Below are 22,982 nucleotides of genomic sequence, written 5' to 3'. Positions count from 1 at the left end.
TACTGGCAGGTAGGAAGTCATCAACGGATCACGTGACATACTGGAGGCTTTGCCATCTGCTGTACGCGGTCATGTGATTGCACATAGGGACAGCCTCGAATCGGCCTTCCCTAATACACTCCTCGTCACATGACCTAGCGCTAAGACAGAGCAGCCCAGTGACAGCAGTGTGTGTGAGTGACACGGGAAACGGAGACCCTGACTGAGCTGTGCCCTGTGCTGGAGACAAGATGTCGGGCAAAGACAGGATCGAAGTGTTCCCTTCCCGGATGTACGTATAGTGGTGACCAGCGATATACAGTACAGTATGATATACACCTATCCTTCCATCTGCTGAGTCTCTCTCTCCTCATATTCCACTCTATTAATCACCATCCTTATGCTTTAGTATACATTAGGCAATTGGGGGCAAACACATGCTTATAGAAAATGCAGATTAAACTAATTCATCCCACTCAATCCTGACCTGCAGGTGTTGGCATCCATTTATATGTTATAAATCTCTATATAAACAGTTATTTATACAGTGGGCACATATTATGCACCCCCTCACTCTAACACTTATTATTCATCTGGCCTGTTCAGTAAGGGAGTGTATATAACATTGGTTGGATTTGTTAGCCAGGAAGGCTCCTGAGGAATGGTTGGAAAGCTGGCACCTCGTCGTGACCGCCATTGTACAGTTTCCCCCTCACATCCCATAGGCATACGATCACTAGGTCAACCAGGTCGACAGGGCTTAGGTCAAGACCTGAAATAGGTCTATATGGCTAAGATGAACAGGGTTGGAAGGTCGACACAAGCATTAGGTCGGCAATGGCAAGGTCCACACTCAAAAGGTCAACATGAGTTTTTCACTCCTTTTTTTTGCCGACATGTGCCAACAGGTCCCTACCATCCAGTACTGCGTGGTGGGAGAACAAAATAGCGTGCTGAGCGTAGAGGTACACTTTGATGGTGTCCATGTCAACATTTGGGACAAAAAACGTTAAAAACTCATGTCGACCTTGCCATTGTCGACCTAATGCTTCTGTCGACCCTCCAACATGGCTAAGGTTCTGTCAACCTTCGCCAGGTAGACCTATTTTAGGTGTTGACTTAAGCCCTATTGACCTTCAGTGTTCAACCCAGTGACACATACCTATCCCATAGAGATTGCAGGAATGTTGTGAGGTTTGGGTACTGTAAGTGATATGTGCAGCTGCACACCAACTATGCTTCTCAGAACATTCAATTACCCCCAATGCAAGCCTAATGAATTATGGACTACCATTGTGCTAAGTGTTGGTGCAGATTCACTTGTGTCTGGCAATGAAAATACCTGGGTGGTGGGGGGGTTACAGAAACAATTCTGTAGTGGTTGCATTTAGTCATTCACTAAAGGGAAGTGCCCATTTATAGTGTAGTTCTCTCGCCATGTCTAATTCTTTAACTTCCTGGAATAAATTCCTTGACTTTTAGATAGAAAAAGCTGTGAGAATCATTTTCAGTGGGTTTTCTTTACATTTATTTTGACCTGAAATTAGTAAAGTGTTCATTCTAGCACCCTGCCTCTTCAAAACCCATGCAGGTCCTTTTCCCTGCCTGGGGCGTCGCTCTCTGTGCTATAAGCATCAAAGCATTCTGGTCTGCAAATCAGTGCTGAAGTACAGACCACATTGTGCTACAGGCCCCACATCAGATTGTGGCACCCCAGGCAGGGAGGGAACTGCACAGGTTTTGGAAGATGCAGGGCGCTACAATGAACGCTAAAATGTTTGTTATGTGAAATTACTTAACACCCGTACAGATTAATTAATTGAGTACAAAAAAAAGTCTGGTTCTTATTTTCATTTTAATGAGATTTGAAGTTTTTGGCATATTGACCTTGGCAATGTTATTCATTTACTAAAATATTAAAAACCACCTGTTTTACTCTGACATTCATACATTGGTTTACTTAATGCATAGTCCATCCTGTGGAAGTTACCATTCATAACCACATAAAGACCCAGTGGCGTAAGTTCGTCCCAGTTGCCCGGAGGCAAGATAAATATTGGTGCCCCCCCAACACACACACCATCTTATAGAAATATATGTATGTATGTTATGGATATTATGTTTAGAATAGAGAGTGTGACATCTATGGTCCTGCCAGGAGGAGTCAGCCACAGAAGCAATATCAACGGCTTTCAATTAACTGATTCAAACTCAAAGGGTAGGAGAGGTGCCCCCTTGGGAGCAGGAGCCCGGCGGCAGATGACTCCATTGCCTCCCAGAGTTCTGCCTCTGTAAAGACCTTACTAGTCCTTCATTATTGGAAACCATATTGGATTTTACTTTGCTTGCTTTCCACAGAACAGCAGGAGGTGTGTGTTATGTCAATATAAGCAAACCTTGTGTTTAGGCAAAATAAGCTTGTAGCGTTTCCAGATTTAACTGGACGCAGGGCAGCATTTGGGTGAGCAAAGTTTGGTCAGAACTAGGAGCAGGTAGATTGTCACATTCTCTGTTTCTACATGCCTTTTTAACTCCTTCCACTGAAATAATCTGATTGGTTGGTACTTTAGCTCTCTCCAAACTTTGATAAATCTCTCTTCCTTTATTGTGTTTTTTTTTATATAAATAAGAGCTTGCAGTAAAACAGTATGTCATTTGGGCTTAGATTTAATAGCACGTTTGACACAAATTATTTGCGTATTCAAAGTAGGCAAAAACTAAGAAACATACCCTCTGGTTTACATACATTTATAAAAGTTTTGGCTCATTAATTGTGTATATATAAGTAAGGTTTATAAATATATCGGTACTTGTGTAATATCTGGGCGCCCGATTTTTTTCATCGCATGCAATATAGTGGCATACAATTCATGCGATGCGATTTTTCATTGTAAAGACCCCATTTTTAATTGTATAGTCACCCATGGGTGATTTCATACCCCCACTATCCAACTACGCATGCAGTTGATTTTAAATAGTGTGGCGAGCGGACGCAGAATACATGTAAAGTAATCCACGTCCCCTCGCGGGGCTGCGCTCGCCACGCTTCGGGCTCGGTGGCTCGCCACACTATATAAAATCAACTCCATGCATAGTGGATAGTGGGGGTATGAAATCACCCATGGGTGACTATACAATTAAAAATCTGGTCTTTACAATGAAAAATCACATTGCATGCCTTAAGTAGCGGCATGCAATGATAAAATCGGGCTCCCAGATAATACACAAGTACCAATATATCTCCTATATAATAAAAGGCCAAATCTCTCTGGGGGAAATCTAGTGTTGTGCGTACCAGCGGCCATTAGATGGCGCACACTGGAGCAATTTAAGTGTTGCTCCATTTGTGCACACACAGCCGCTGGTGCTGACATTACTGTAAAGGTGCCCATACACAGTACAATTGTTGGGTGCGATGAGATGCGTGCTCCCGTCACACAGCTCAAACAGTTTGTGCTGCACATACTATTTGAACTAGATCTCATCTCATGGCAATGCAATGCGATATTGTATACAAAAATTGTACCGTGTATGGGCACCTTTATGTTACGTCATTTTGACTGGATGTTTGTAAATGATTCTTCTATAAATACAACCTGAGCATTGAGAATACATAATAAGTGATGGTAATATCGAGATTGATCCATAGACATTAATTGTGTAGTTTCTCTTTAGGACTAGATAATAATAGGTTGTTAGATGGGTCCAACAAAGCATTATTGTCTGTAGAATAAAACTGTGACCTTCACATCTGAGGCATCGCCTGCATTTATTTCAGTTCACTTTATCTCTGCAGTCTGGCCTATGCTTGTGGTCTTGTGTGGATACCCCTGACAGAGTGGCGTACTTAGAATGTATGCTGTACACACAGGCCCCTGAACCACAGGGGCCCCACACCACACACAATGTAATATTAAGATTTTTTTTATACTCACCCCTCCGGAGCCCCGCATTGAATGCAGCAGCAAAAATTACCGCTGCACCGTTTTTACAGAGACCTGCACATGTGCTCTAGAGCAGTGTTCCTTAACCTCGGTCCTCAGGTCCCCCCAACAGTTCATGTTTTACAGGTCACCCGGCAAGTGCACAGGTGCACTCATTACTAACTGACACATTTTAAAAGATCCACAGGTGGAGCTAATTACTTCTCTTGTGATTCTGTGTGGAGAATGGAAAACGTGAACTGTTGGGGGGTCCTGAGGACCAAGGTTGAGAACCACTGCTCCAGAGTAGGGCCCTATGGTGCTCAGATCTTATTGCACTGCACTTATTTCGTATCTTCTAGAACACAGGTTCTCAAAGTCGCTCCTCAGGACCCCACACAGCGCATGTTTTGCAGGTCTCCTCACAGAATCACAAGTGAAATAATTAGCTCCACCTATGGATCTTTTAAAATGTGTCAGTCAGTAATGAGTGCACCTGTCAGGTGACATGGAAAACATGAACTGTGTGGGGTCTTGACGACCGAGTTTGCGAACCACTGTTCTAGAAGATAAAATCCTTATTCTGTTGGTTGCTACATCTCCACTTCTAAAACCCACACTTTAATAACTATACCCCTAAGTGTCCCGAATCAGCGATCCTGGTCACAGGACCTGGTACGCCGAGGGGGGCTGTTTGGTACGACTACAGCAATGGTGTATGAGGACACATCTGTAAATGGAGATAGAATAGGATTTACTGATTCTCCTACCTGGAGGAAATAGCACTGCCCATAATCCACTATTAAATACACTTTGTGGAAAGGTAAAACAAAAACTGACAAATAAGTTATGTGGCACAAAGCAACGTCCTGTATGTCATGGAAATGTACAGCATGATCCTTCAATATCCTTTTATGTGTTCTGTAGGGGAAACCTTCCAACAACTACCAGGTGTTTTTGTATAATTGTAGAAAACTGCACTTTATTACACCAAACTATTACAGAATAGAGTAATAGGGTAGCCGGAACTTGATTATTATACTACTACGCTATGCTGATCAGAGGTACATTTATGTACTTGTTTAGTTTCACAGCGGCAGCGTCTCAGTCGCAGCAGCGTCTGTGTCCCCTTGTGGGGCTTGCTTTGCTTGCCCACGCTACTGGCTGGCTACGCTCGCCACGCTATCTAAAATCAACTCCATGCCAACATGGATAGTGGGAGTATGAACTATTCACATTGGCATGGACTTTATTTTAGAAAGTTTGCAGAGCGCTGAACCCAGAAGTAGCGGGCGGCCATGCTGCCGCCATGCAACTAAACAAGAACCTACCTTTTTTCATTAGGTACTTGATAACATAATTGATAAGAATGACCCATATTTTGCTTTGTTTCTTTTTTCCTCAAGGGCCCAGACCATCATGAAAGCACGATTAAAAGGTGCCCAGACAGGACGCAACCTTCTGAAGAAAAAGTCTGATGCCTTAACCATGCGTTTCCGGCAGATCCTTAAAAAAATCATTGAGGTGCAATTTGTCGTTTTAATTGTGACTCCTGTAGGGAATGTACACAGAGCTTACATGGGGTGTGTCAATGAGAAAATATCAACATTTGTACACGTCAACGTGTTCCTAATGCCTGCCATCCGTATGGGAGTATAGACCTCACCCCTGAGACTGCTGCTCTGGGTATATTCTGGGAATTACCAATTCCTCACGCACTTAACACCTCCACAAATGAATAACCCAACAGCGCTGTCCCTCGACTATAAACAGAAATGTACACAAAGACTGGATAGAACGGTTATGTACAGTATAACAATCAGACAAGATTGTATTGATAAACTCCCTCTGCCTTTCCTGTGTCTGGTCGATGAACCAAAGCAATAAGACTGACCTTGATACAGAGGCCTAAATTCACATAAGGGTTTCTTTAAAATGTTAAGTATCTTCCCTCTCTGAAAAAGGGCTATCTACAAGCCTGAAACGCGTTGGTGAGTGGAGGCTGCACATAATCCTGTTGTTGAGACCTGCTTAATCCATGCTAGCAGTTTTTTCCTCTTTACTCATTTACAGATAAGGAGATTTGAGGATAGTCTCCATTATCATTGTGTGTTTTTTTTTTATTGATTTTATCTATTTTAGTCTGGTTTTTTTCTGATAAAGTATATCCTTTTTTCATGTTACCACCAATAAATTCTGCTTTAAACAGACTTCCCTGCACCACAAGCTTTTATCCATTATAAAAATCGGTGGTCAGAGAAAAGATACCTTGATGTGCACATAGGGCCTACCCCAAGGTGAGTCATCTTTCTAAAGTGTTAGCAGATTGGTGATGGTGGTCAAGGTTTTAGGAGCGTGAACACAGACTTTGGTTTTATCATTTATCGCTTAAAGAAACCCTTATAGGCATATAGGGTATGTTCTGAAGGTCAGTTTTCCTCCTCCAGTTTGTGAGACAACTGTTTATTCTATTGGCTCATGAGGTCCACATTGAGGGAAGTTACTTACCATTTTAAAGAAACCCTTATGTGAATATAGTGCTCTGTCTTAAGGTCAGTCTTATTGCTTTGGTTCATCGACCAGACCCAGGAGAGGCCGAATACAACCATAGTGATTGATAGTCTTCACCAGAGTTTATCAATACAATTTTTTTTCTGATTGCTATACATAACCGTTCTGTCCACAGTGGTTGTGTACATTTATGTTTATAGTGGAGAGACAGCGCTGTTGGGTTATTAATCAGTGGAGGCACTAAACAGAATGACATTTCCAATTAACGTTAATAAGGTGAAATTTAACCATGTCAGTGTCATCACTGATGATCTTCTGCTCCCGATAATATGAGTTTCAGCATTATGATCAGTGACTTTGACTGCATACCCTTACATTAGATGTGAGAGGGGTGAGTACAAACTGAAATCAAGTGTCTGTGTAAGAATAAAGGTGTACATCATGCTTTTTTACCCCCCCCCCCCCCCCCCCCCCACACCAAACAGAAATACGCTCGCATTCGGTTTTACCCGTATAGTACATGGTACCAGTCGCTTGGCAGTATTGATGCAATATATGTATACAAAACAATAAGACTTTTGCTATTGACATTAACAATATACTGCAGATTGATGTGTGTATATAGTAGATAAGAGAGGGGGCCATGTGACATGCAGGTTGGAGCTGATTGGCTGGCTGTTTATCACTCTCGATTCTTAGTGCATCTGGCCCAGGGTGTTTTGTCAGATGTTAATAAGAACAAGCTTGCGGCCCATCTTCCTGGGACCCCAATTCCCTGCAAGTCCCTACGCAGGCATATATGCTCAGCACACCATTACATTGCAGTTCTATGTACTCCTCTTCCCGATACAGAGGGGAACATCTATACAGGGCTGGCTTGTGAGCCTCACCCAAACAGGCATTTTCTAGCCTTCATTGTAAGCTGCCATGATACCAAGATGCCCTTTTACCCCTCTGTAGCAGATTAAAATACTAAAGGTGACATGCACTAGTCAGATTTGGGCGCTTTTCAACTGATACTGATGCATCACGCTTAGAAATCGCATGAAAAGTGACAAAACATATGTGTTTTACCTCCGATGCGCGGTCCCGTGCGCATGGGATCGGAGCTGGAGATAGTCATGGCTGCCACAAAAATGTATCGGTTCAAGCAGCCATGACTATGCTTGCATATAATACATTGCATGCAAAAGGACCGCATAGGATATATCCTATGTGATCCAGCCACCCGGGGAGTTAAAGGGAAACCATATGCGACTTTAAAGGTACATACACACTGAGAGATTTTGCAAGGGGACCCCGCGTATCCGCACAGCGTCCCGTGTGCATGCGCAGTCTTGCTAATTCGCAGCCCTGCGTATGGGTTTCAATCAGACCCTAATTGTAATTTGCTGCAATTTGCAGGCATAGGTATGTCTGGCCAATGTTTTAAAGAGGCAATCATTTACAATGCAAAACCATTTGCCTTTTAAATGATTTCCACTTTAAAACATTGCCTGCAAATCGCTGGATATGACCTTTACCCCTATGAGTACTCAACAAGGTGTAATAACATGGTCCTTTGTGCAATTAGAGTGGTTGCTCTCATATATTGGCTACCCTTAGCATTAGATTTGGTGCATACAGTAGTAGATGCTTCCGGTGTAAATATATATGACCACGCCTTAAATTATTTTTTTTTTTTTTTTCATTTGAGATGTCTGGTATGTTGATTATCACTGCATGATTTATATTTTAGCAGCTTACTCCTTATTTTGTCTCCTATTGGTCTGACCATTGTATTGTAGACAAAGATGCTAATGGGTGAGGTTATGAGGGAGGCTGCTTTCTCACTCGCTGAAGCCAAATTTGCAGCAGGAGATTTCAGGTGAGTGTTCCAAAGTACATAAATAACCACATTAATCCCAATCAGTGTAACACGGATATACCACTATTACTAAATTGTTCGATTCATAGCTGGAGATAGTTATAGGGTTGTTAATGTTTTTTATTTCTAAAACTTTTGAGCCCTTATCGATTGTAAAATTTTTTTACCTATTCTGAGTTGGCTGTTTAGGCAATAAGCATAATTTCTACATTAGTAGCAAATGCACCTCTCTCCACAACACAGTAACAGAAGCATATGCGTCAGGGGAGACAGTGCTTCGATTTTCATTCTGTTTAAAATAATACAAATAATATACCAATGACACATATTCTGTGTCATAGGTATTTTCTTTATATTATTTTTGCAGTATTTTAAATAGTTTGGGAGGCACCAATTAGCGTGCCTCCCACTAACAACTGCAAGGGGATGTGGCGGGGCTAAGCAGTGGGCTAAAAAGCCCTTTAAAAATAATATGAAAAGAGGCAATTCTCGAAGTGCCTTATTGTCAAGGGCTGATGTGATTGAACAGCAGATCCAGCTGCTGTCCAATCACAGCAGCCCCTGTCATTTAAGCTTCTGGCAGTGCCGATGTGGCTCTGACCTCCCCTGGGACGTACCCCCCGGCTCCTCATTCCCCTCCTGCTGCCTGTGCTTGGAGCATAGTGTCGCCCAATATAGCAGTCAGGCCGCTCCTGGTGTGGGCCAGAGATGACCAGTTGTTTCTGCCAAGCACTGATATGGATTAATCATATTTTGACCAGGTATGCTGGTACATGCAGCCAGACTATGACCACACTGATTATGGACCTTATTCAGGTCTGTTTATACGGACCCCTTCGTTCGCAAGGGGTTCGATGGTGTGAGTCTGCACATGCGCAGACACATTTCTGCGCATGTGCAGATGTAGGGTGCGTTTGGCCATGGTGAACAGATTATTGGATAGTCTGGATAGTCGTGCCCATGGTAATCTGGCCGTGACGTCGGTGCCGGGGGCAAGCAGCTGACATCACCGAATGATAGCTGCCCGCCCACTTCCTCCCGAGGGTGCACGCAAAGCTAAGTGACCTGAGAGTCACTTAAATATGCGTGCACTTTCTACATCATTCGGAGGTTCACCCACAGGCTGCGATTGATGTTTATGTTTAACATCCATTCGCAGGCCCTGCGTGTGAACACACGCTGCATTCGCCGGGCGGGGTTTGGTGGACTTGCAAGGCTGTGAATTTATGAATGACCAAGAGTAACCCCCATAACCATATATGTCACAGAACTTGATACATGTCCAGTCCTTTGATACTCAGACAAAACAACTGGATCTGCCATTGGTGTGGTTCCTCTAGTTGCTAACAGCTACTTTATAAACTGTCAGCTTAAATGTAACAAAATGTTCACTTTTGTCTCTCGCAGCACAACTGTTATCCAGAACGTGAATAAAGCTCAAGTGAAGGTTAGAGCGAAGAAAGACAACGTAGCAGGTATTCACTGATTTGCAAAGATGAAATGATACAATCTAGGATTAATCTAAATATATATTCTTGTATTTTACCAGTAGGGGGCAGGATTTCACAAATCTAGTTGTATGACTAAGCTGGATACACATACATATAAGACGCCAACGTTGTATTCGATTTTCCCTTGAACTTTAAGGCCGGTTTCACACACTCCGGCTCCTGCCGAACGGTGAAATCCCGCACGGCCAGGGAGCTGTGCCGCACACAGTAGTTTATCATGGAGGGGATGGCCACAGCCCGGCAGCCGTCCCTTCCAGTGGCGGGATCCGGCTGCAACCGTGCGGCCGGGCCGTGGCCGTCCCGTACGAATAGACACAATAGTGTCCATTCACAACTAATGTGTGCGGCTTGGCTCCCTGGCCGTGCGGGATTTCACCGTCCGGCAGGAGCCAGAGTGTGTGAAACCGGCCTATGACAAACAACCTAATGATAGGTCATCAGTGGCCACATTCAGGTGTATGCTGTTGCTGGTGATATCATCAGATTGAGCTGCATGCTCGACCGGTATACGATCAGTAGATCGATAAGAGGAAGGTTCACGTGCATGAAGTTCAACATGGGATTAGGTCTACAGGGTCATTGGATCGACACATACATTAGGTCGACAGTCAAAAGATAGTCATGAGTTTTTCAATTTTTTTTGAGCCGACATGTGCCGACAGGCAGTATTTCATGCCCTACCATCCATTTGGGCATGGTGTGAGAATAAAATAGAGAATAAAAACTATGGGCCAGATGTACTAAACTTTAAAAAGTGATAAAATGGAGAGTGATAAACAGCCAGCCAATCAGCTCCTACTTTCCATGTCACAGGCTGTGTTTGAAAAACGTCAGGCAGGAGCTGATTGGCTGGTTGTTTATCACTCTCCATTTTATCACTTTTGAAGCTTAGTGCATCTGGCCCCATGCCCGAAGCAAGGCGAGCACAGGAAGGGGACGCGGTGCACTTTTTTAGTTGACATCTGGGATAAAAAAGTGGAAACTGCCGTGTCAACCTTGATGCATGTCAACCTTGATGCATGTCAACCTTGATGCATGTCGACCTTCCACTTGTCAACCCTATGACCCATACCCTGCTCGACCAACCTGAAGGTGCAGTGAACAACCCATGGGAGTGGGCACACACTGGACAATGTCAACGATTTAAAGTCCCTATCCTTTGTAACTGGGCACAATGTTTATTTTTAGGAGCACAGGACAGCTTGTTGACTCCAATAAATCAGATAAAAGCATCAATCTAATATTAAAATACTTGAACATATGCATCCATTTAATGATGTAGATATATACTCAATGGCCAAATTATTATGACCACCATGTGATTAGCACAGATGATGCTGACGTAGGAGGTCTAATTCTGTATAGGAAGGGAAAGGTGACAGTATGCAGAGACTTATGGAGTGTATCACGCAAACTGACAGACTCTGAATGTGCCATGGTTGGCGCATTGCAGCAGCTGTGTGAGCATTAGCCAAATGGCTGAACTGGTGAATTATTGTGTCACTTGTTAGTCAGCAGCCACACAAAAACCTCTGAGCACAAAGCCTGTGATTGTAAATGGCTAATGGTCGCTTGTGGGGAACAAAGAGTAGGCAGACCTGTTCAGAACCACAGAAGGGCAACCGTGCATCAAATTATGGATAATCTGATTTGGGACTAATTCGGATTGGCCTCTCAATAAACAATATGCTGCACAACTTTCTTGCCTAAAGTTGGATGTAAATGTCATGGTAACCATGACATTGTGTAGCCATACCCAAAAGGAGAGGACATTGCATACCCAATGTCTTGTGATACCCAACGATTGCTGTATATTTATCCAGGACAAAAGGTTTTCTGAGTATGTAATATAGTCAAACTGAGCATGCCAACATTCTGCATGGACAATGGAGGGTTACACACAAGGGGGTATAAGCTCTGGGAGGAGGAGGCGGTTAGGGTTAAGCACTAGGGAAAGAGGTTAGAGGTTAAGTTTGGCAAAACCACAGGAAGCACCATTGGATCTTCCAGAAGTCCTCATCAGCTGACCGCTGGAGTCTCCACACCTGTGTTACCAGGCAAGTCACCACTAGGTCACCAGGGATATTTTCTCCACATTCTAATAATGTCAGCTTTTGGTAGTGTCAGCATGACGAAAGTCTACATGGTCACCAACAACATTGCAAGCATCCTGCATCGTACATGATGAATGTCAACCAGATATCATGTAGGATGCAGCATGATTGCAGTGTGATTGACCACGTTGACTTTCATCATGTTGACACTAATGAAATACCAGTACAGATACACTGTAACTCTGACTGGATCTCTAAAGGATCATCCACCTTCAAAGCAAATCTGTTTCCTAAACCCTACTCAAGTGGTGAAAACATCTTGGTCAAAAAGGGCTCCGCTTGGTGACGTTGAGTTTGGGAAGATGAAAATTTCCATTACATACCATTTTATCTAGGAGGGAGCGGACCCGTTGTATGGACTGCTACAAAAGGAATTATCAAAGATTCTGATTGGTAGTATTCTCAGCCCAAGGTGGATCAGGTTACTTCCAAGATAACACCATTTCTGTGCATAGCAGGGGGAAACTGTGCCTCAGCCCTTGTGGGAACCATACTGTCAACTTAAATTTTAGTTAAAGGTGATAGGTCAGGCACCATCGGTGCTCACAGCAAACTATAATAAAAATAATCACCATGTCAATGACTTGTTATTGTGGATGGGATGTACATTGTCAATCTGCCGATGCATACTGGACAGAACCACTGCTAATACAGTAGTATTCAGTTAGCAAAACTAAGGCCATCCCCAGCAGTCCTGATTTACTAAACCATCTGATTATACACCGAACATTGTTGGGAAAGGGGGATGTAAACCAAATGTTGTTGCTTCTTTCAGGTGTAACTTTACCAGTGTTTGAGCACTATCAAGAAGGAGGAGATAGTGAGTATGGATCAATCTTTCTATAAATCCCCACTACCCATGAGCACCATCACTTTTCTGCCACATTTTGGTTACTGGGCCTGATTAAAAGTGAGCTGTAGTTTAGCGAGGATTTGATAAACTAAAATTCCCGGCGCCAGCATGCGATGGGGGCCGCCCAGCACTGGGATAGAGCGCCCTGCATGCCGGGTTCTGCCCCGTGATGTGCCCATAAAATTTTGCAGGCATATCACTAAAGTGCGAGCATGAAGCGCTCACATGTTACTGACTGCACAGCTTAACTGCAAAGCCAGGGGCAGGTCGGCCATCTTTGGGGTTGCAGCAGCTGCGTGTGACATCACGCAGCCATCACGCACCACTTCCACAAAACGCTGCCTCGCCGCCTCCACAAATGGTCCATTGTCATTGCGTTGTCACCATCCCTACCCCATACTTGAACTGTGGTCAAGGCAGTGTAAGTGCTAGCACACGCGCAGATCTAAGGAAATTGCTGAGTCGCGACTTTCAGGGATCATGGAAAGGGTCTGAATCAGGCCCACTGTGTGATTCGTCCATAACAGCGCTTTGTGCATACACTCTGTGCACCGTATGGGGTTTCAGACCTTTTTTACGGTTGCAAATAATTGCTCAGTTGCATAAATATAGAAAGTCTTTTCAGCTCTGAATCAAGTCCTTGAACTGGACATTGACTTTTTAGTTCTCATCCTTTTGTGTCTATTCTTTTCTGAGCTTTTCCCTGTACACATATTAGGCCTAAATCTTACACTTGGGCCCTTATTCTGGTTCACCTGCAAAGGCAAATTCCTTCTCAAATGGACAAAACCATGTGCACTGCAGGGGAGGAGGGGGCAGATGTAACATGTGCAGAGAGAGATACATTTGTTTTTGTTTCTGTGCAAGGAAAATACAGACTGCTTTATAATTACACTGCAATATAGATCTCACTTTGAAGTAAAAACGCCACCCAAACCTAAATATCTCTGCACATGTTACATCTAACCCGCACCCCACCACCACTACCACCACCACCACCCTCACCCACAGTGCACATGGCTTTGTCCATTTTGAGAAGGAATTTGCCTTTGCGAGTGAGCCAGAATAAGGGCCTTAATCTGAACATTTGTGGAGCTCCTCTAGGATGCCGTGCACACTCACCTTCTTTCCTTTGTCCTCCAGGTTACGAGTTAACTGGCCTTGCGAGAGGTGGCGAGCAGCTAGCTAAACTCAAGAGAAACTATGCAAAGGCTGTGGAGCTGCTGGTAGAACTGGCTTCTTTGCAGGTATAAACTGGGATATGTATATACACACTATAATGCAATAATGACAGCTGCTCGGATGTAGATGTTTTATACCATTATCTTTGCAGCCAGTGGGTTATTTGCCTCCTCCTAATAGGCTATACAGGCTCATTGCATACATATATTAAACCCTGCACCCAATGCTAGGTCATGCAACATAAGCTCCCGGCATGTCCGCAACGTCTAACATAGCAAAGGGGTCCAAATATATATAGTATTCCCCTACAACTGAGGGATGGCCTTGTTACCAAGCATTATAGCTAACAAAATGATTTATAGCAAGCAGGGCCCTTCTACCATTTGCCTGACTATAACTTCCCAGTTTGTTTTATCACTAGTTACAATTGTAAAGCACAATGGAACCTGCTGTGCTGTATGCAGATAATTGGGATCAGCCAATAGACATTTTAATTTGTATTCTTACAGACGTCATTCGTCACTCTGGATGAAGCTATTAAAATCACAAACAGGCGTGTTAATGCCATAGAACATGGTAAGTAAACCAAAATGACTTTCTTACTATCCAGATATAATTGTGTATAGGAACATCTAACCCAGTGGTTCCCAAACTGTGTGCCGTGGCTCCTGGGACGCCTTCGACACATGCAGGGGTGCCCTGGGTGTGTGGTCTAGGATCAACTCAAATAATTAATGGTTAATTATTTATGCGCAAAACCAGTGCTGGTGGCTGGCAATCATAAAATGTGTACAAACAGAAGCAAATCCTGCCATTTACCACATAACTGACCCTAAGAATCCCATATAAACCATGGGGGGTTAGGGGGGCCCGTGAGAAAAATCTTATACTCTAGGGTTCCGTGATTCAAAAAAGATTGGGAACCCCTGATCTAACCATAGAAAATGTCATGCAGTCCAGCGAGAAGAAATCTCCCTCCATTTTTGTGTTCAGCACTTGCAGATGGGCAAGCAGGATTATCACCACACTTTTGTACTTTCATTACCACTGTCTGCTCTAGTAGCACAATAGAGACCTGGTGTATGGCACATCAGGTCAGGGAGGTATCATTCAGGTGGACCTGGTATTCCGAGTATTTTTGGGGAATTATCTGCAAATATTGAGTGGTAAATGGGCCCTCTTGTCTATTCCACATGTGGTCTTTCAGCTGCAGTGGAACTACACATCCCTGCATGCCCAGCCAAAGTTTTAACATGAATTAATAGCAAGACTATAGCAAAGAATGCTGGGAAGTGTAGTTTCACAGCAGCTGGAGAGCTGCATGTTGGGATACCCCTGTTCTACACAAAGGTTTTTTTTCTGTCAATGGGCCTTATTCTAGTTCACTCTTTCTGACAAAATCCTTCTTAGATGGACAAAACCATGTGCACTGCAGGGGGGGGCAGATGTAAAATGTGCAGAAAGAATTAGATTTGGGTGACAGGGGCGTAACTAGCAACTTCAGGGCCCCATAGCAAAATCTTGAAAAGGGCCCCCCTCCCCCCCACCCAATTTTCACTTCAATGGAAGAAAGAGAGAAGGAATTGAGAGTCAAAGAGGGTGTTGGGGAAAAAGAGAGGGGAGACAGAGGGGTGGTTAGGGAGAGAGGTGAAAGAGAAAGAGGGTGGAGAAAGGAGGGGTGTGAGCAAAGGCGTAACTACCATAGGTGCAAGGGGTGCAGCTGCTATGGGGCCCAGAGCTGAAGGGGGCCCATCTTTGCTGTCTAAGTATATGTTTTACATACATTTATCACCATCAGTTGCTAAATAGGGGGCCCTTACAATATTTTGCTATGGGGCCCATGATTATCTAGGTACGCCTCTGGGTGTGAGCAAGAGTGAGAGATAATGTCAGGGAGGGAGAGAAAAGAGGGAAGCAATAGAGAGAGAGAGAGTGTCATGTAGACAGACAGAGAAAGAAAGAAAGAGAGAGACAGGGAGAGAGAGGGGTTGTCAAGAAGACAGCACCTCCCTACACTTTGAACTGAAGCATAAGTGCTGCTGTATACCTCCAGCGGGGTCTCCTTGTCGGTGCCGGGCTTCAGCTGCTGCAGACTGTGCAGCTCTGCCAATCATCCTCTCTCTCCTGCAGGCAGCTCCCGGTCCTGCGTGACTCACGCCGGGGCTGGCGACTAGAGCCCCGGCAGTAATAGAGAGGGGAGGACGGGGAGGGAGGCTGGAACAGCCGGAGAGCGCAGACAGCATCAGAGCTGCTGCGTGATTCACGCCGGGGCCGGTCACTAGAGCCCCGGCAGCAATAGAGAGGGGAGGACGGGGAGGGAGGCTGGAACAGCGGGAGAGCGCAGACAACAGCATCAGAGGTGCTGCGTGATTCAAGCCGGGGCTGGTCACTAGAGCCCCGGCAGCAATAGAGAGTGGAGGAGGATGGGGAGGGAGGCTGGAACAGCCCTAGAGCGCAGACAGTATGAGGTGCTGCATGAATTACGCCGGGGCTGGTCAGTGGTCACTAGATAGTGACGTCGAGCCCTGGCAAAAATAAAGAGAGGAGGGAGGGGACAGGATGGGAGGGAGGCTGGAACACCTTCTCCCGACACTATGCATTTGCAGACTGCCGCTGATTATGGAAGACGATACGGGACAGCGCCGCCGATGCTGCCTATGCAGCATTACTTAAATACAATAAAAGGGTGCAGGGGATTGCATGCAGGGCCACGGGCCCCCCCCCCCCCCAAGGCCCGGGCCCCATAGCAGTTGCATCCCCTGCACCCTCCATAGTTACGCCACTGTTGGGTGAGTTATTTTGTTTCTGTGCAGGGTAAATACTGACTGCTTTATTTTTACACTGCAATATAGATCTCACTTTGAAGTAAAACCCCACCCAAATATAATTCTCTCTGCACTAGTAACATCTGCCCCCCTGCAGTGCACATGGTTTTGTCCATCTAAGAAGGATTTTGTCAGAAAGAGTGAACTAGAATAAGGCCCAATGTTCTGCACCAATAAAACAACTTTTGTTTTATTTCTCCACAGTGATTATACCTAAAATTGAACGTACTCTGTCCTACATTATCACTGAGCTTGACGAACGTGAAAGAGAAGAGTTCTACAGGTACAGTACTTTCTCCAATTAGTTTATTCTTCCAGTCTCCCTTTCATGACATCATTCCACGTCCCCTGTCTACACTACAGGGTCATTTACCATCATTTACAGCCATGGAAGTTACATGTATACAAATAAAGGTGAAGGAGGGCAGTTAGCAATAGTAACGGACACTGGGGTAGATGTATGAAATAACGTTATGGGTTAGAAGGGTATCAGCACACGTTATGTGCACTTATACCGCTTCTTCCCCAAGTAAGTGGAAGCCACTGGTCTTAAAATGACAGGGGTGCTATGCACTGCTATTTTAAAGATAGCAGGGCAAATATATGAACGATCTGCAGCATTGACACTTCCGCCCCAGCTATTATCGACTTCGACAGCTTTGGCTCCAAACTGCACAGAAGATCTTGCAAATGCCCAGTACAGCCGGCCGGGGGGAAGGAGACAGAGCGTCTGCTCCAGGGGACATCGCCGGAGGGGGGAGTTTACGCTCCCCTTTTTGGCAGGCAATCAATAAGCGTCGCTATAATACATCTGCCCCTATATGTGGTTTCATATTACAGGTGCTTTTGGCTAGGCTAAATATTCATAGCTACAGATATTTCCTCATACATCTATCCTGAATAAGCCATTTATCGCACGTGAGTCCCCAGGTATCGTGCAACTCTAATGGCGTTCATCTTTTTGATGAAAACGCGTCTTCGTCGCAATGCGACAGAAACGTACAAGGTGACTGTGCTGATTAATTTGCGATAACACTTGTATATTATGTATTCTTATTATTATCGTTTATTTATATGGTGCCACAAGGGTTCAGCAGCACCTAACAATACATAAATGAGCAAAAACAAGAAGACAACAACTTTCAGTACAAGGCAATTAAAGACGGCTGCATCAGGGGACAGGACACTGAAGTAATTATTACAGTGGCAGAGACCTAGGGAATAGGCGCTGTTGCATGGAGTTAGGCGTAAAAAATAAATTTATATATTCTAACAGAGGAAAAAGCACATGAGTATGACAGCTGTACATTGTAGCACTTTGTGTACAGAGGGCCTAATTCAGCTTCAGTTGCAGTTTTGGAAAACTTAGCAAAACCGCAATTGCCGGTGCTAGTCTGCGCATGTGAAGGGGGAGGGGGGGGGCAGGCCGCCCCAGCTAGCCTGCTCCCTCCTGGTGAGCTCAACGGGTCCCTCACTGCGATGTGCCTGCTGGTTCTGAAACAATCGCAGTTTCAGGGCTCGTAGAATTTGATGAATAGTGAGTTCTGCACTTCAGCGCAGTAAGCTGATTCAGATACTCAGGGCGGGATGTACTAACGGGAAAATGCGGTAAAACCCCCGTTTAACTGCATTTTCCTATGTATTAAAACCCCAACGCCTCCGCTGAAAAACCCACCGACCCCCTCTCCCCCTCCCTCTGGCTTACCTGGTCCAGGAGGACCCGGAAGGGAAGCCCTTCCTCCCCCTAGTGACGCAGCCGGACGTCCTTCCGGCTGCAGGGGGGAGGAGGAGGAGGCGGCGCCGGGGACAGCCTGCTTAGCTGTCCCTGGCGTGAGGGATGTAGGAGGGGGCAGGGAGGTGACGGAGACCACATTCCAGGTATCGCGGGGGGCCTCCGTCTCTGCATCGTGATGCCAGCCACATATGTTAGTACATATGCGCTGGCATCACGGCGGCGAAGGGCGGCGATGTATATTAATACATCCCGCCCTCAGTCACAAAGATGTACGAGGATACATCTGTAGACTTATTTTGGGGAATAGAATTTGTTGCTATAAAATCGAATTCTATAATGGATTTGTATAATCATCACACCTAAGTTCGCATTACTGCCTGAACCTCACAGCTATGAGGTAATCCGTTTCATTCATAACCAAATCACGATCAGGAATGGAGTTTTTATGTTTTCCCCATGCTTGTGTGGGTTTCCTCTGGGTGCTCCAGTTTCCTACTACAAACATTATATACAGTATGTATGTACAATGTGTGTGTATGTATATGTGTAGGCTTATCATACTATGGAGCCCATTTAAGAAGGATCGCATTACTGCCCAGGATTGCATTGTAATACGCAATCCTAGTGTCCTGATGTATGTCTCTGCAGGGACAGTGGCTGCGGGAGGAGCCCACCCTTCCGATCTGCTTTGCCTGGTGCCGGGGGGACTTTACATGTGAGGTTAACACTGACCTCTGCTGACCGCACTGCCATGTTAACCCTTAGGCTAATGCAATCTCAGAATGCCCGATATTGATGCGGGTGTGTTACAAGGATCCCGACAGGCCGGGCTCAGACAGCGTGGCGAGCACAACAAAGCCCCTTGCGGGCTCGCCACACTGCGGGCACGGTGGCTCGCTACGCTCGCCACCTATTCTATTTTCCCTCTATGGGGGTCATGGACCCGCAGGAGGCAGAATAGCCGGTGGCCGTCGGGAACCCGTGCATTGGTATTTTAACAGTCGGGATCCCGACGTCGGGTAAATGACTGTCGGGACCCAGTCCGGCACCCATTGATGCAGCATTGCATCCCCCACAGAAACCTATTGGGCTGTGAGTGAGGCGGGTGGGATCAGAGATTCCTGCTACGGTCCCTCCTACATACATTCGGGGAATACTAAATATAGGTGTTTTCGGGTGAATTTGGTTCAAAAGGGATACACTGGAGAGTGATAAACCACCAGCCAATCAGCTCTTACCTGCCATGTCACAGACTGAGTTTTAAAAATATTAGGCAGTAGCTGATTGTTCACCACTCTCCGTTTTATCACTTTTGAAGCTTGATACATCTCGCCCTTTATATGATAAATGGGCTCCTATCTCTTTTACCTGGGTTACTTTGAATTACACAGGCTTTGTGACTCATAACCTGCTCAGTCTCTCCTAGTTTTTTTTCTTTTGTTTGCTTATTAGCCAATTAACATGATAGCAAGACGATGTATAGCCTTTGTAACTCAGAGGAACTGATGGAACATTTTGGTGAAAACCCTTCATTCAAATCAGTTCAGCTGTTGCAGTTTACCGCACACATACATACGAACAATAGAATATATATATTTTACTTTCCATTTTCTTTATTTTACTAGATTAAAAAAGATCCAAGAGAAGAAGAAAATTATCAAGGAGAAGGCAGAGCTGGAGCGCATCAAGTTCCAGAGTTTGAGAGGTTCTTCAGCTTCAGAGCCGTCCAGTCTCCTTGCTGAGGACCGTGATGAAGACCTGCTGTTTGACTAGTCAATCTGTCACTTGTAAATAATAAATAATGTGTAGGGCAAAATAGTTGTACTTTAGTGTATTGTTTTGCTCTGCACTGCCCCCTGCGCATGTCAGGGGTTTGCAGTGGTTAATGCCATATCCGTTGTGCTTCATTGGGGGAAATTTACTAAAGAAAATTTGTAAAAAAATAGGTGTATTTCTATTTAGAAATACACTTATTTTTGACATTTACTATGCCGAAAATACGGCTATTCGTATTGATGTGCTATCAATACGAATACGAATTGCCGTATTTTCGGGATAGTAAATGTCAAAAATAAAGCTGGCCATACATCAGAAAGATCGATCTTAAGATCGATTGCGCTCATGATTGTGTACAATTTCCCTTGAAATCCCGAGCAGTCCTTGGTGGTTTTTGGACACACAATCTACACACAATCGATCATACAATCAATCATACAATCCATCTACTGCATGATTGTGTACACAAGATGTGCACACAATCTGCATACAATCCATCTTACAATCAGTCATACAATCCATCTGCTGATTGATTGTATGATTATGTACATAAGATGTGCACACAATCTGCATACAATCCATCTTACCATCAGTTGAGATTGTATGATTGGGTACAATATCTTTCTGATGTATGGCCACCTTAAGTGTATTTCTAAATACAAATACACCTATTTTTTACAAATTTCCTTTAGTAAATTTCCCCCATTATGTCACCTTCGTCACTGTGAACATTTTAAAGAGTCGTGTTTTTCATTCAATTACAAAATACAGTTCAAACGCTGATCTATGGGAGATAAGATGATGACTCCTATAAGACATATGGAAGCCTATTTAAGTTGCATAAGTTATTGTGTAATTGTCTGTTTTAAAATTAAAAAATTGTAATTGTGGTCCACAATGTAATTATTTAGATAGTTATTACATTAAGGGGGAATTGAAGAACCCGAAACAGAGGTATCTGGGATTTTTCTCTTTCATCCACTAGGGGACACTGGAGCTTAATGACAGTGGGGTATAGATGGTTGGATAAGTGGAGTTGGCACTTTAAATTTGTGACACCATTTCCGCCTCCCCCTCCAGACCGGCTTTAGAAATGTGCCTAAGGGAGCCAGATCAGTCTCCAGAGCTTCTCTAGATGTATTGGATTTTTTCCTTTTTTTGAGTTATAAACATTTACATATGGACAGCTCTTGAGGCTTGTGGCCAGAGATCACTGTCTCTGGGGTACACATAACACTGCTGCACACAGATTGCATCCCGGTCCCCACCAGCCACACTGCCAATGGCCAGCACATAGTACACCAGGTAATACGTTTAGGCGAAACAGCAATCCGAGGCACAGACCTATTTCTTGCAGCTTTTAAAAAGGCACCATTGAGGGGGGCAGAGCCTAGCTCCAGGCAGTCTTTTGCTTCCAGCAGCCCCTGTGCTCTCTGTATAGCCATATGCTACTGATTGTGCTGTGTCTAGCTGTGTATCGGCCAAAGCACAGAGAGGAAGGCGGTAGGCAGGATGGCGGCCTCTTACCAGTGCATGAGGTGCTGGCAGGGAGGGGGGGCACCCGGCGTGGAGGACGGGGTCCTGCAGCTCTCAGCAGCTTCCCTAAGACTTCCTTCTCCTGGTCTCAGCAGCCCCCGTGCTGGCTTCTACTAATAATCACCGCACTGAAGCAGCAGCATGGGTACAAGCAGCGCAGCTCATGGTCAAAGAAATGTAGAATTGTCCCTGCAGGCCGTGACAGTGCTTGCTCTTGTACTGCTGCTTCAGTGTGGTGATTATTAGTAGATGCCAGCGCTGCGGCTGCCCAGACATGGAGCCGGAGGTCAGGTTAACCCCTGACAGAGAGCATGTTAACCCCTGGCAGAGTAGTTATTACCGTGTGGCATAATGTGTAATGAGCATTATGGTGTTTCGCGTAATGGGCATTATGGCATGTGGTATAATATGTAATGAATGTGTGATGCCCGGAGATTGGCTTTGAAGCTCAGCTGTGCAGCCAGTGGGGTACCCTTAGCATGCAAGCCCTTTGCTGTATAGTGAAGCACTCGCATTTGTTATGCTCTCGGAGGAAGTACCTGAGGAGATTAGGTGAGACTGGCTTGAACGGCGGACATCACAATGCAAGGTAGTAATGCTGGGCATACATCAAGGCGATTTGGTCCGATTTCGGCCGATTGCGACCAATCGGCCCGTTAAATCGGACCAAATCGCCTCTCCCTGACATGTAGTCGGGTCCGATGCGCGGTCCCGTGCGCATCGGACCCGACTAGGTGGTCGGACCGGCTAGCCGTCCGACCACCCGTTCTGGGACGGGCACTAAGCAGTGACGCATGCGATCCATCACAACGGATCGCATGTGTCCCTGCTGGGTGTTAGGGCACAAATTTCCTGGCACTTTCTAGGCTCTGCCTAATGGGGGGGGGGTCATTGTTAGGGGAACGGAGTTCCACCACCTCTCCCGGACCACTTCAAGCCCTGGTGTGTGGTCAGTAAGGAGCTGGGTAGTGGTGGAGAGTACTGGATATGGGTTGGAGGACTAACCTGGGCAGGTATAAGCAGAAACCTCCCAGGCACCAGAAATTATACTTCACACAATGGGGCAGATGTATTATAGCGGCGCTTATCCCGCCGCTATAATACTTCCTGCTTTGCCTCATTAGCGAGGCGAAGTAGGAGGGGAGACAGACAAGATGTATCAACATCTTG

At 45.0% G+C, this 22,982-nt stretch overlaps 1 protein-coding gene across 1 annotated transcript; it reads left to right on the top strand.

Annotated features, from left to right (window-relative positions):
- Window positions 1-51: 51 nt before the first annotated feature.
- On the top strand, window positions 52-21,166 carry ATP6V1D (ATPase H+ transporting V1 subunit D). Its single transcript, XM_083166984.1, has 9 exons — window positions 52-271; window positions 5,309-5,426; window positions 8,201-8,280; window positions 9,688-9,755; window positions 12,681-12,725; window positions 13,902-14,005; window positions 14,450-14,516; window positions 16,970-17,048; window positions 20,126-21,166. The coding sequence occupies exons 1-9, from the start codon at window positions 231-233 to the stop codon at window positions 20,271-20,273; spliced, it is 750 nt and encodes a 249-aa protein (XP_083023110.1). The 5' UTR covers window positions 52-230; the 3' UTR covers window positions 20,274-21,166.
- Window positions 21,167-22,982: the final 1,816 nt, after the last annotated feature.

This window comes from Crinia signifera, chromosome 12, assembly GCF_055691185.1.
Source record: "Crinia signifera chromosome 12, ASM5569118v1, whole genome shotgun sequence".
In the NCBI taxonomy this organism is placed as follows: domain Eukaryota; kingdom Metazoa; phylum Chordata; class Amphibia; order Anura; family Myobatrachidae; genus Crinia; species Crinia signifera.
Note: the sequence above shows the minus strand (reverse complement) of the source record. Positions and strands in the feature narration are given on the sequence as shown.